General features: G+C 37.7%; 1 protein-coding gene across 1 annotated transcript in view; it reads right to left on the bottom strand.

The window, feature by feature from the left end:
* Positions 1–930: 930 nt before the first annotated feature.
* SLC5A7 (solute carrier family 5 member 7) overlaps positions 931–13040 on the bottom strand; it is a 22832-nt gene continuing 10722 nt past the window's right edge. Inside the window, exons 5-8 of the mRNA XM_034657264.1 lie at positions 11680–11823; positions 7912–8065; positions 3801–4018; positions 931–2767 (exon numbers count right to left, since the gene is read on the bottom strand). Coding sequence (XP_034513155.1) covers positions 2141–2767; positions 3801–4018; positions 7912–8065; positions 11680–11823 — 1143 coding nt within the window. The 3' untranslated portion in view covers positions 931–2140. The remainder of the gene's footprint in view (positions 2768–3800; positions 4019–7911; positions 8066–11679; positions 11824–13040) is intronic.

The following is a 13040-nucleotide window of genomic DNA, read 5'->3' on the forward strand; positions in this document are numbered from 1 at the left end:
AAACTATAACATCTTCAAAGAGACTAAATCCCTGTTGTATTCTATTAGAATATGGTGATGTCTTCTATGGAAGCTGGCACCTAAATAGGTTGAATGTACCCGGAACTGGAGTCCCCAGGAATTAATCACTTTTCCATGCCAAATGGTTCCATCACTGTACTTTGTCCTTCGTGAGCTTCCTGCCCTGGAAGGAATCTCTCCATCCATGTCTGAGAATCTTGGGATTCCCACACTTACTAGTTCCAAAAATGTGCTCTTTCCAAGTACTCCACTGGGTACTAGACACAGAGAAGATTCTGAGCAAATATGTGAGTGAAAAGAATTCTCTTTTCATTTAAGTATAGACGGTGTTCTATAAAGATTCTGAACCCAACATCATATTCTCCAACAAGTTTTGATAAAGCATTAAAATATAGGACATTACAACATAGAAAATTATTTAATTCATATTTTAAAAATTACCCTATGAACTTAACTCATGTTTAATAACAAAGGAGATGCATTATTTGGTGCTTTTAGACAATAATTTTTTTAAAAAAAGGAATTCTAGCTTCCTGAACACAACTTTTATATTTAACGTTGAACACTGAATTAATTTCATTTCGTCTATGAATTGCAAAACAAATGTCTTTGGACAATGTGCTTTAGTTTAAAAAAGTCATGTTGCCTTTCCTTATTGGATCAAATGCGCAGATAATTTTTTAAGCTCATCAATTCACTCTGTTTTTGTAGACACAGATCTGGTTATTTCTATAATGTGACTACTGGGAAAGCATTTAAAATTCTAAAATGGATACAAACCACTGCATGCATACACACACACACATACACACACGTGTATATGTATACATATATGTATATATGCATATATACACATATATGCACTTTTTAACTCCAGAAAAGGAGCAAAATAATATTTAATGACCAATCTCATGAAAGTTATGTAGACACCAAATGTGAAAATTGATGGCTTTTTCCCTTTAGGACTTATTTTTACTTTCTGCTTCCTTCTGCATTTTAAAAGTCACTATCTACTCTCTGTAGTGGTGATTTGTCTAGTACCTAAGACTGGCTTTTGCAAAAAGTGCCACAGAGGCACTCTTTTGACACTAAATCATCCTTGTGAATGAATGTCCAAAACTGGGAAGGTTTTGTTTTTCCAGTTTTGTCAGGAGGTGCTGTCCATCTCTCATTAACCTTCATTGGTGCTGTGCCACTACCTCACCTGTACATGGTTCAGTCTCACTTCCAGTACCACTTTAGATAGGAAGCCAAGACGTTGGTTCTTTTACCATGAAGCAAAACTATATAAATTTCAGATGAAGGTAAAAACCCATTCTTCTTCCTTTCACTTTCTGCTTAATGGCCTTCTGGATTTATTGCTTTAAGGTTGCCTAATAATCATGACTTCCATCCTCCAGGTACGTGTCTCAATGTGTATGGTAGCTGTTAGACACACTCAAAGGAACCAGTGCTCCCCTACAAAGATGGGTTCTACTTTCCTATTACCTTGTACCTAAAGAAATGACACAAAACAATATTTTGTGTGTGTGTCTGTGCTCAGAATAATACGTGCCACTACAAAAAGTGAAACGAATTTCATATCCAGCTAATGTTCTACTTAAGAACATGAAAGAAGGGATTAATCATCACATCAGGACAATCAGTGGTTAATTTGTTGCACCATTCATTGGAGTGATAGCAAGTTCCTCTCCTGACTTCACTGTGACAATAAACCATACCCACTAGTGCATTAGCGGACAAGATCTGGATCAAGTCCACCTAATCTCCTTGGCTCTTTTGTATCTACTTCTTTTTTTCAGAATAAAGATAAATACTCTGTTTGGCCCTCTGTTCTTTGAACGGGGCTTAATTCAATTTTGAATACTTAAAACTCGCTAAAGTCAGAATCAAACAAGGATGAGAAATATCGATGAGAAAGCAAGTTGTTGCTTTCACAGATGCTTCCTTCTAGCTTGGCTTGCATTTGAGCAATTGCACTTTTATATGGACTTCTATCTTCCTGAATGCTATTTGTTTTTAAAGTATATATATTTTTTTATGCTGCAACCCATCCTTCCCAGACTAGCCTGCTGTGGCCCTCTGTTTGTGAAAGCAGTATTTTATTTGGATGGGGTCATTATGAGTTATCTTCAGTCCCAGACCCTTCTGGGCTGGAGTCGATGTTGACGAAGCCCTCCTTATTGGTAAAAGTGGAGCTGAGAGTTACGCTCTGCCGGGGCTTCACAGGCGCAAGTTCATCCAATTTAATATTTTCATTTTTGACCAGAATTGTCTTATCCATGTTTTCTTCACTGTGCCTTGCAACAACAGCATCAAACACATCTAATTTGGGTGGCAAGGTTCCACTTTCAAACAGGTATTTAGCTAGATAGGAGATGCAAATGTTGGATAAGAACGAGGTAACCATGGAAAGGGTTTTAAATGGGAATCTCTGATTATATATGCCATTCTTATCAGAGTAATAACCAGGGTAAAAGATCAAGGGCTGCAGGTACAGATATGGCTCCCCGCCGGTTATTCTCAGGAAAAGGCCAGACACGTAACCTGCCACAGCCCCGTATGTGTTGGTTCCCTTGATGAAGAGCACACAGAGCAGCTGGGGGAAGATGATGATGTAAACAAGGTCTGAGCTGAGGTACCAGAGCCCATACACGGTCTTGGTTAGTAAGGCCATGGCTGTGGCCGAAGCTCCAAACACTAACACGGTGATTCGCATGACCCAGATGATTTCCTTGTCTGATGCCTGCAAGAAATTGCCACAGTGACAGCGTTTCACACAGTGGGCTGGCTCATTTAGGTGAAGAATGAGGTGCATTTCTGTGCTTTAAAGCTGGCCTAAACAATTCCCCTGGTTCATCTAGTTCAGTGAGGGCAAAATCAGCCTAAACCACAGCATAGGTAGCAAGCAATCTAGGTGGCTTCCCTGGTGGGTCTTTGGGAGGGGTTTCTGTGTGCCATGTGCAGAAGCACAAGCAGCTACACCTTTCCCTGAACGTGCAGGGGAGAAGTGAGATGAGCCAATGTGCTGTCATAGAGGAATAGTAATGAAAGAAAGGATTTCACATACTTAACATATGAAGGAATAATTCCTATGTGGCTGTGAGCAGGGATGGCCCACCCTTGCTTGCTATCTCCTGGGAGTCCTACCATCTTTAAGTCCAGCCAACTTAAAAAACAAGTGGGATCATTTTGTTCACTATGACCTAGGAAAACTAGAGAAAGACAAAGCCTTAGTGAAGGAAGAAGGTGAATAGGGGCTGTTGGCTCCTCAGTGACACAACAGCGCTGTTCAGCACCCTCTTGATTCAATAAGGTCAATCACATTAGGAGGCAATTTTCTTACCAATATAGACTTGGGAGTTCAAGGGAAGAGTGGGACAGATGCTACACAAATGCCCACGAAATAACTTACTCACTATGTTATGCTTCAAGTTTCTTATCATACTTGATTATATTCAAAGTTTTTCGCTAATTTTAGGTTTCATGACTCATCAGAAAGACAAGAAATGTAAATTACAGCAATATGACTGTACCTCTCGAAAAATGCCTATGTTGATTTGCTCCCTTCCATACCAACGTGAGTGACAACATGCATTAAAAATGTTTACATACAGCTTCAATAAAATTCAGTGTTATTTAACCTTGTGTGCTTAATCAAACTAGGGCCCAATTTAAAATAGGGTATTAATAAATACATAATACTACAGACACAATAAATGGAATGACAACAACAACAACAACAACAATGATGTTACGTCTGACAAAAACTTTCTTACATTTTGTCTGAATGAAAGCTGGTAGATATTCCGGGCAAACATGGAACTTGCTGACAAGATCGAAGAGTCTGCTGATGACATAACGGCAGCAGAAACTGCACCGAGACCGAAGTAGGAGACGTACACAGGGCAGAGGTACTTCAGCACAATTGGTAAAATCATGTCCGTTTGGTTGTTGCCCTTGGGATCGAGGGGCCTGTATGAAGTCTGGTTCCAGTCTGTTGAATAGGAAAAACAACTATAAAGACAACCAAAGAACCGTGTGTTCTTTATCTATCTGGAGGTCACCCTATTTACGTGGAGCTTTTGAAATAAATTCAGAATGTATGAATAAGTTTAATTAGAGGAGAAGTCTTAATTTGGTCTAGAAATCTAGCTAGGTATGTTGGTCTAAGTAGGTGGGAAGTCCATTGTCTTATATACAATTCTGGCTTCTAGTGGGTTTTGGTTACACTTAGCCTTATTCCTAAGACCTGTTATCTATCTATCTATCTATCTATCTATCTATCTATCCATCTATCATCTGTCTGCCTATCAATCATCAATCTTCTAACTACTTACCTATCTACCTATTTTGTATTTCTCTCCTGTAATTACGACATCAAATTGTTCAGAATCATGGAAAACAGGTGTTCTAAAACAAAAGCGTGGAATATTTCCTCAAGCAGCTGGAGATGTGAGAGGACACTTAGTGCTTCAGTCCTCAGTCATACATGCATTAATGTATAGACAATGGAGGAGCTATTCTCACCCATCCTCTTCCTGTATATGAATTTGCTTTTGGAGCTTCCTCAGCATCATTTTTCTCCCAACTAAATTCCTTCTTGGATTGGATACCACTTACTGGAAACAGGAGGCACAATAGATAAAGGAGAGTCCTTGCTTTATTGAGTAGAAAGTGCAGATATGAGGCTGCACTTCAGGAGGGTTTTGGAGTCTGTGTGAAAGGACTCAAAACATGAAAGATAAAAAGAGTCTCAAGGAAGCAGGAGGGCATGAGCACCAGAGATGCATAGGCAACTGTTTACAGCACATATCTGGCTAAGTCCATGGGCCAGGCTGTTAAAAGTAATGAACCAGTTTGACAGTTGAGAGGATAAGGAAGAAATGGGCAGAGAATGGCAAGTGCTTGATTTTGTTAAAGCAAGAAGTAAAAAGAAGAACCATCACTGGATTAATTCAGTGGTTTGCAAACCTTAATGAACACTGGGATCTCTCGGGCATGCCTTTACAATGCAGAGTATCCTGAAAGATTCTGATTGCATAGGTCTGAATGATGGTAATATTCAGCTAGATCTGGGAATTCACCAAATTATAGTTAGTGCAATAGATTAACCTTCGGAGTAAAATTTCATTACAGAGTATTATCAATTTATTTTATCTTGCAAAATAACACTGTGAAGCTCATTTAGAAAAACTACATACATAAATTATACAACCACACATTTTCATAAAATAAATAATATACGTAAGTGTCTGAAAATGTTTTTTAAAGCCACAAAGCCAAAGTAAGCAACCTGCAGTCTCTTCAAATATATAAATGGTTTTCTGAAAAAAATAAAATAGGCAAATGTGCTTTCAAGTTTTAAAATTTGAAACTTACAAACTGAGGGCTTCAAAAGGGAGGGGGGTGGGGGATTGGGATAGGCCAGTGATGGGTATTAAGGAGGGCACATATTGCATGGTGCACTGGGTGTTATACGCAAATAATGAATCGTGGAACATTACATCAAAAACTAAGGATGTACTGTATGGTGACTAACATAACATAATAAAAAAATTATTATAAAAAGAAGGGGGAATGAACCATGGGAGACTATGGACTCTGGGAAACAAACTGAGGGCTTCAGAGGGGAGGGAGGTGGGGGAATGGGCTAGGCTGGTGATGGGTATTAAGGAGGGCACGTATTGCATGGTGCACTGGGTGTTATGCACAAGTAATGAATCATGGAACTTTACATCAAAAACTAGGGATGTACTGTATGGTGACTAACATAATACAATAAAAAAATTAAAAAAAGGAAAAAATAAAATTTGAAACTTAGAAATTATATCTGTTATTGATACTATAAAGAAAATAAGACACTATATTTTTTATTTTAGCAAGCTTGTCTTTTTATCATAATTGAAGGAATTGTATGATCAATTAAACACTGTCAGCATTATTTCCCAAAAATTTCCATTAATTTTTAAAATACAGCCAAAAACCTGAGTGTTTTGATTTATACAAACCCATGCATTAGCAGTCTAGGACTTTAATATTACTTAATATTAATATTCTTCTTCAACATAACCTGAGATGAGCCACTAGTAAAATAGGCTGTAAGATTACTTAGATTTTAAGATGAGTTGGTCTGCTGAACTCTAGAATTCATAGAATGAATTACATCTTTGAATTGATTTTTTTAACAAATGAAATTCTGCATTGTGCTAATATGTTTTTCCTATTACTTAGAAAATGGCTATTAAGAATCTATTGTGGAACATTATATCAAAAACTAAGGATATATTGTATGGTGACTAACATAACATAATAAAAAATTATTAAAAAAAGAATTTATTGTAAAGGGTACAAAAACATCTTGTGCACCATGCAAGATGGAGAAAATCATGGTGAAAACAAATAAGTTTATCTTTGAAAATATATAGTTCTTTACTGTTTAGTTATACTATCATGTACTGAAGAATTACAATGGAATCTTTAAATGTACATTCGTATAGCTCCTTTTTTATTTGCTGAACTTCAATGGCATAATTCAAGGACCAAATAGGTGGGGTTTTCCTTGGATCCTACCACTTTTTTCTTTCCCCGTTTTCCACTGCAGTTGTTCAAAGCTATGCTTTGTTGAAGCCAATTTTATAGCTTTCATTGAGATGTTATGGTACCAGAAATAACAACCAAGAATGTGTACCTAATCCAAGAAAAAAAATAGAGTTTACATTGGCTTTTTCAGTCTGTTGTCCTACAACACGCGCACACACACACACACACAAAAGCACACCCACACACATGCATGAGCACGCATACATAGTCAGATCTGTTTTCTGATTGTGACATAAATGCTATCTTTCATTCAAAGGCACACAATCACATTTGTCATTCAACTTTTTAAATGTTTGTTTATGTCATGGATGAACAACTGGAATGGAGAATGTACTCTATGAACCATGACTGCTCTTGTAAAACTTACATAATCCAATAAGTAGCTCTACTTGAAAATCAAAATAGCCTTGGGTGTTATCACCCTGTATCATCTTTACAAAACACAGTGGAGTGAAAGGTAAATTTATATAGTCTGTTTTAATGACTTCTACCTACAGGACTTCTTTGAATTTGGGTTACTGTGATGTATTTTCATGAATGCTTTTGGAAGCTGTATAGCATAAATACGTAAGTGTCAGGAATAATTAAAAATTTCACTTAAATTAATGGATAGATTTTAAAAAGGTTTTAGGTAGAGGCTAACTAGGAGACAAGCATCTTACAAACATCTCTTTTTACCAATTTTGATTAACATATTATCTACGTCTCAGTGCCTTAATTTTACCTTTACCTTCACACTTACTGATTTATTTCTCCAAGAAAGAAACTTTTTAATTAACAAACTATTGAAAAAATGTAAAGCAGGAATCTCAAGTTCAAAGTGGTCCTTAGGTGCCAGTTAACTTTCTAAGCCAGTAACTTCCAACTCAGGCCAACTTTGACCAACCAAGGGGATTTAAAAAACACTGGTCTCTGGCTCCATCTTAGATTATTAAAATAAAATGCCTGTAGGGTAGGATAGAAATAGGTATTTTTAAAAGCATCTCTTCTCTTCCCCAGATGATGCCAATGTGCACCTTGGTTGAGAACCTCTGCTGACAGGATTACATATACACAATTTGTAAGTATATCAACATGGGGGGGTATGCTCACATAGGTTTTATTGGTGGGGAGAGCAATCAAAAACTGGAGGCACTGAGCTATAATACAATTATTTGAATGCTATAATAAAGGTCTCTATATGAATATGATGAGAAACAATCAACTAAGTGGGGTTAAGAGGGCAAGTAGTGGAGGGAGGGCAGCTGGGTGGTAATTGGTCAATTAGCAAAGCTGCAAGAGATCTACCTGTTGATGCTCCAATGGCCCCAATGAGTATGGGTGGTAGAGCCATCACCAGGCACCCAAAAGCTGCCAGGAAAGACAACACTTGAGCATAGGTGGCTGAGGATGAAGAGAGGACCCTCTGGAAGTAGGCTTGCCATGGTATTCCACCCAGCATCTGCATGGGAACAAGAGGGACTCAGAATGAACTGGAGGCAAATAACATCTATTAGGTATTTTTAAATAAGATTTTTTGTTTTATGGTCACATTCACAATAGTCATATGTATCGTTCTATATGCCAAACATCTCAGTTGTGATCATGTTATTGTCAAGTTTTCAACTGTGCAGAATTTCCTCAAGTTTTTTTCCTTCATTGTTATGTAGCCCTATCTTTTCTATTCTTTAATTTACCTACCTCAAACTGCATTAGAACTATCCAGAAGCCTTCAATTTATTTACATTTGGACGTTTTAACCATCACAAAACTGTCTCAAAAAATTAAGATTCTGAAAGGAGAAACTTTAATCTGAATCAATAAAACCCAGTAAATATTTCTGGACCAGGTGATAGGATGGTTGTGAGGTGACTGGTTCTTGCTCTGGAGCTCCCTGCCCACTAGGAGAGTCAATGCAACCCAGTGTCTTCCAAAGTGGCATGTGCAGAGTGCTCAAGACAGTATAGAAGAGCATAAAAGAAAATATTAGAATTTCTACTTATACTCATTTTTACCTCATACTTATATGTTACATTCTTTTTATTAAATGATTATATAACGTATTAGTACACTCTATATAAGTAATTCATAACTACATATCTCTACACTGGGAGTGTGCTTAAATTCTTATTTTGGATATGCAATCATAAAAGTTTTGGAGACAGTGAACTATAATGTAATTTGTTGCCTGCTGTGAGGAGGTATGTATGGGAAGAAAAATGAGAACAATTAATTATTCAGGGGTAACAGAGGGAGGGGGAGAAGTGGGAGGAAGGACAACTGCATGATAATCAGGAAAACCTACAGAATCGCATGAGTCAGTCCTTAAGCATTGAGAGGGTGTCACTACGTAGAGATGGAGAGAGAAGAGACCACCTGGCAGAGAATTCAGTGTGAAAAAGGAAGAAAGAAAAATAGCAATGAAGCAGCTCTGAGACCACTGTGTCTTGGCTTAAAGGTTAAGGTGTGTGGGAGGCGCTAAAGAGGATGCTGAGGAATACCTTCCCCATGATTACTGCTATGGTTCTCTGACTTGTATGCAGTGTTCAATAAATATTTACCACATGAATGAGTGAACTGGTGAATGAATTTTCCATATTACAATGTACTGAAGTTGTTTCTTTAATTGCCTGTCTCCCTCACTGGGCTCTAAATTCTGGGATATCTTGTTTATCACTCTCACCTCTGTGCTGAGAGTGCTTGTTACATATTGATTCCAGGATAATCTCCTCTGTATAAAAGCTATATATGTTTAAGAGTTTAAAAAAAAGTAAAAGAAGAAATACTAAAATTCATAATCCATGCCTCAAGTTTATATTATTCCAAAACTCTTCCTTCGGTTTGCAGCCTGTTAATCAATACAGATCTTCCTTGACTTATGATGGGGTTACATCCCAATAAACCCATCATAAATTGAAAATATCTGAAGTCAAAACCAAAAATTCATTTAATACACCTAACTACTGAACATCATAGTTCAACCTAGACTACCTTAAACATGATCAGAACACTGACATTAGCCTACAGTTGGACAAGTCATTGACTATAAAGCCTACTTTATAATGAAGTGTTGAATATCTTCTATAATTTATTGAATACTACACCTAAAGGGAGAAGCAGCATGGTGTATGGGTACAGAATGTTAGTCAGTGTATCTGTTGTTCACCCTCATGGCTGACAGGGAGCTGTGGCTGGTTGCCGCAGCACAGCACAATGAGAGAGGATTATACCGCATATTGCTAGCCTGGGAAAAGATCAAAATTCAAAGTATGGCTTCTACTGAATGCTATTTCCTTCTCACCACTGCAAAGTTGAAAACCTATTAAGTTGAACCATTATAAATCAGGACTGTCTGAATATTATTAACATTTTCTATGCCAATGAATATTCATCGATAATTTCAATGCCTGTATGAACCGATACACCATAATTTACATGCCAATCTCTCCGGACATTTAAGTTGTCAGAGCTTTGTAAGTAAGGTAAAATCTGACCTCCGCAGACAAACAGAAGCCCTGATGACTAAGGTGGAAGATGGGTTTGGACAAGTGAGATGTGGGCAGGCTGCTGCATGGAGACTGTGAAAGGCTACCACAACAGGCCAGCTGAAGAATGCTGTCAGTGAGCAGGTTCAGGGTGGGACTGGGAGATCCCTGGAAGGTATCCAGAGCAGGACTCCACAAGTCACTTATGACAGGTGGGAGTTCAGAGACAGTTGGAAGATCAGTGGCCCTTGGTGAAACATTTTGAGGCATACTTCTACAGTTCACTCATTCGTTCACTCAACATCTATCGTTTCCCTACCACTTACACTACATTTTGAAGAATGAACATGACTTAGTCATATAATTTTGGGAGACGGAAGAAACTTTAGCAGTCATTGGATATAATGCATTATCTTGAAGATGAAAAAATCTAAGGACTAAAGTGTAGTGTAGGAGAAATGACTTTAGGGTCTTGATGCTTTATCTCAATCCCTCACTCAGACAATGGTGTGATTATCAACAGACTGCCTATGTTCTCTGAGTGCCATAATCTCCTCCATATATAACCATAAATATATCTGCCATGCAGATATAATTTCACATACTTGTAATATTTAACCCCTTTCTCTATTCAATTCATAATTATAAGCCATTCTAGAAAAACGTCAGCCAATACATTTCTTAACAAACCTTGGGAAAGAAGCCCTCCACCACCCACCACTGGAAACAACTTGTTTGTATGTTTTCCTGCCTTCTTACCAGGAATTTCTCTACTGGGATAGACATATCTACTGTCAATTGCTGAAATTTAGCAAAGTGACGCAAATACATAGTGAAATCACAAAATATTGTGAACCTTCTAAAAAGGAAACAAAAATAATGTCCCTTTAATTTTGATGTAAACGTTAATCTATTTCTTATTTTGAAGTTAAATACAGTGTTTTACTTTTTTAAGTAACCCCTCTAGTTAGCAAGATCACAAAATCTGGCAGGTTCTTTTGTCTTTCCCCTCATCCTTAATCTGTGATCTGCCTTTATTTCTTCTGTGCCCCACGTCTCACTACCAACACCTTCACCCCAAAGTCCTGCAAGTTCCTAAGCTGTCTCTGACTTCCCAGCACTTCCTTCTTGGCATCTTTCCTGAATGACACCTCCTTTCCCAACTTCTGTCTGCACTAAAAGCCTTTTGGCAATAATTTACTTACTCAGTAATTAGACTGAGTGGGTTACTTATTTCAGAAGAAGCTTGTTTTAATGCCTTAATCCAAATTAAAACTTTTAGGTGGCTTGACCTCAGATTAGGCAAGTCCCTGGGGGTAGGGCATGGTGTTCTTTACATGCAAGCACAATAGAAATGTGGATGCACCATACATCACACTGTAGACATTCTCTCTTTAAGGCTTCTCTCTCCACTTGGACGCCAGTCAGCTACCATAGTCAATAAGTGGCTCCATCCTTCCAACAGGAAGTAGTCAGTGCAGAAATAGACATGAGCCAGTAAGTAAAATTTACATATAAACCTTCAATCTTAAAAATGCGGTTAATTTTAGGAAAAATGAGACTACATTCCTCAAGTAAGGGCATTACTTACCAACAGCAGAAAACTATCAAGCCAAGTGTAGACTTCAAATGATTCAATGGTCCCCAGCCAAGGCTTTTGGTATTTGGCATGCAGAGCAGTGTACCCAATGTCGGTGACTGCAGAATGCGACAGGGCGAAAGGGATGCTCATCCACTGCAACCAAAGACGGACGTGCCAGAGTTAAGCTATGGCTTTTGCCTGTCTCACATACACAAGGTTTAGACACATGTTTTGTTTTCTCACAGATCACATAGCTCAGTTGTGACAGAGAAGAACCTGGAATCATGTTCTCTGCGGGACGCCATCAAATACTGATTAAAAAAAGTTGGAGTAACATATTATCTATACCTGTGCCTAATTATACCATGTCATATCAATTATAGGAGCAGTCAGCCAACCTTTGGGAAGAAAACATTAAATTTGAGAACATTAAGTATATCCATATATAAAATTTTAATGTTTTCTTTGAATTAGAGAAAGATGTCCATTTATTAAAGTGACAAAGAAAGATCTGATTGAGAACTTGATAAGTAAGACAAAACTTCAAGGATGAGCCCAGTGCTAATAAAAGGAGAAGGAAAAGAATGGGAAGGCTGTCTAGGTGGAACAAGGCAAAAAGGAGAAGAACATACAAGGTATGCACACAGATCTTTTGTGTGACAAGGTATTCTGGTATGGGAGTGGCTTAGGGAAATGGGAGAGATCAACATAAATAAAGGACAAGAAATTTGAATCGCAAACTAAGGGGCTTATATTTTATTTTGAAGGCAACTGGAAGCTAGAGGCATTTCTTCTGAGTTTTAAAAAGATTTTTGTACATTGCTTCTGCATTTTAATATCATAGATGTGAACAGTAAGCTTAGAAGGAGGAGTCAGGAAAAGCAGTAGGTGCACTGATATAACCAGATAATGGCCTTAAATAGAGCCATGATATTAGAAATGGAAAGACATTGGTAATGAAAAAGGTTCTGAAGGGAGATTGAGCAGCCCTTAGGCTACAGCAGGAGGAGGTCAGAGAGAGAAAATGAACAGATGAACCTCAAGTTTACAGTTGTGGAGCTCCAAGGATGGTAATAAAATCAACAGAATTGGAAAATTTGAGAGGAGGAGGTAGTTTAAGGTGTGAATTGATTCATTAATTAGGTATGCATGTATAGCCATTTGAAGCTTGGAAAACAACAAGGTTGGTCTTTTACTCAGTCAAGTCAATAAGCTCTTTCTTTCTTTTTTTTTTTTTTTTAATTTTTTATTCTGTTATGTTAGTCACCATACAGTATATCCTTATTTTTTGATGTAGTGTTCCATGATTCATTGTTTGCGTATAACACCCAGTGCTCCATGAAATACATGCCCTCCTTAACACCCATCAC

Source organism: Ailuropoda melanoleuca, chromosome 4, assembly GCF_002007445.2.
Source record: "Ailuropoda melanoleuca isolate Jingjing chromosome 4, ASM200744v2, whole genome shotgun sequence".
Lineage (NCBI taxonomy): Eukaryota > Metazoa > Chordata > Mammalia > Carnivora > Ursidae > Ailuropoda > Ailuropoda melanoleuca.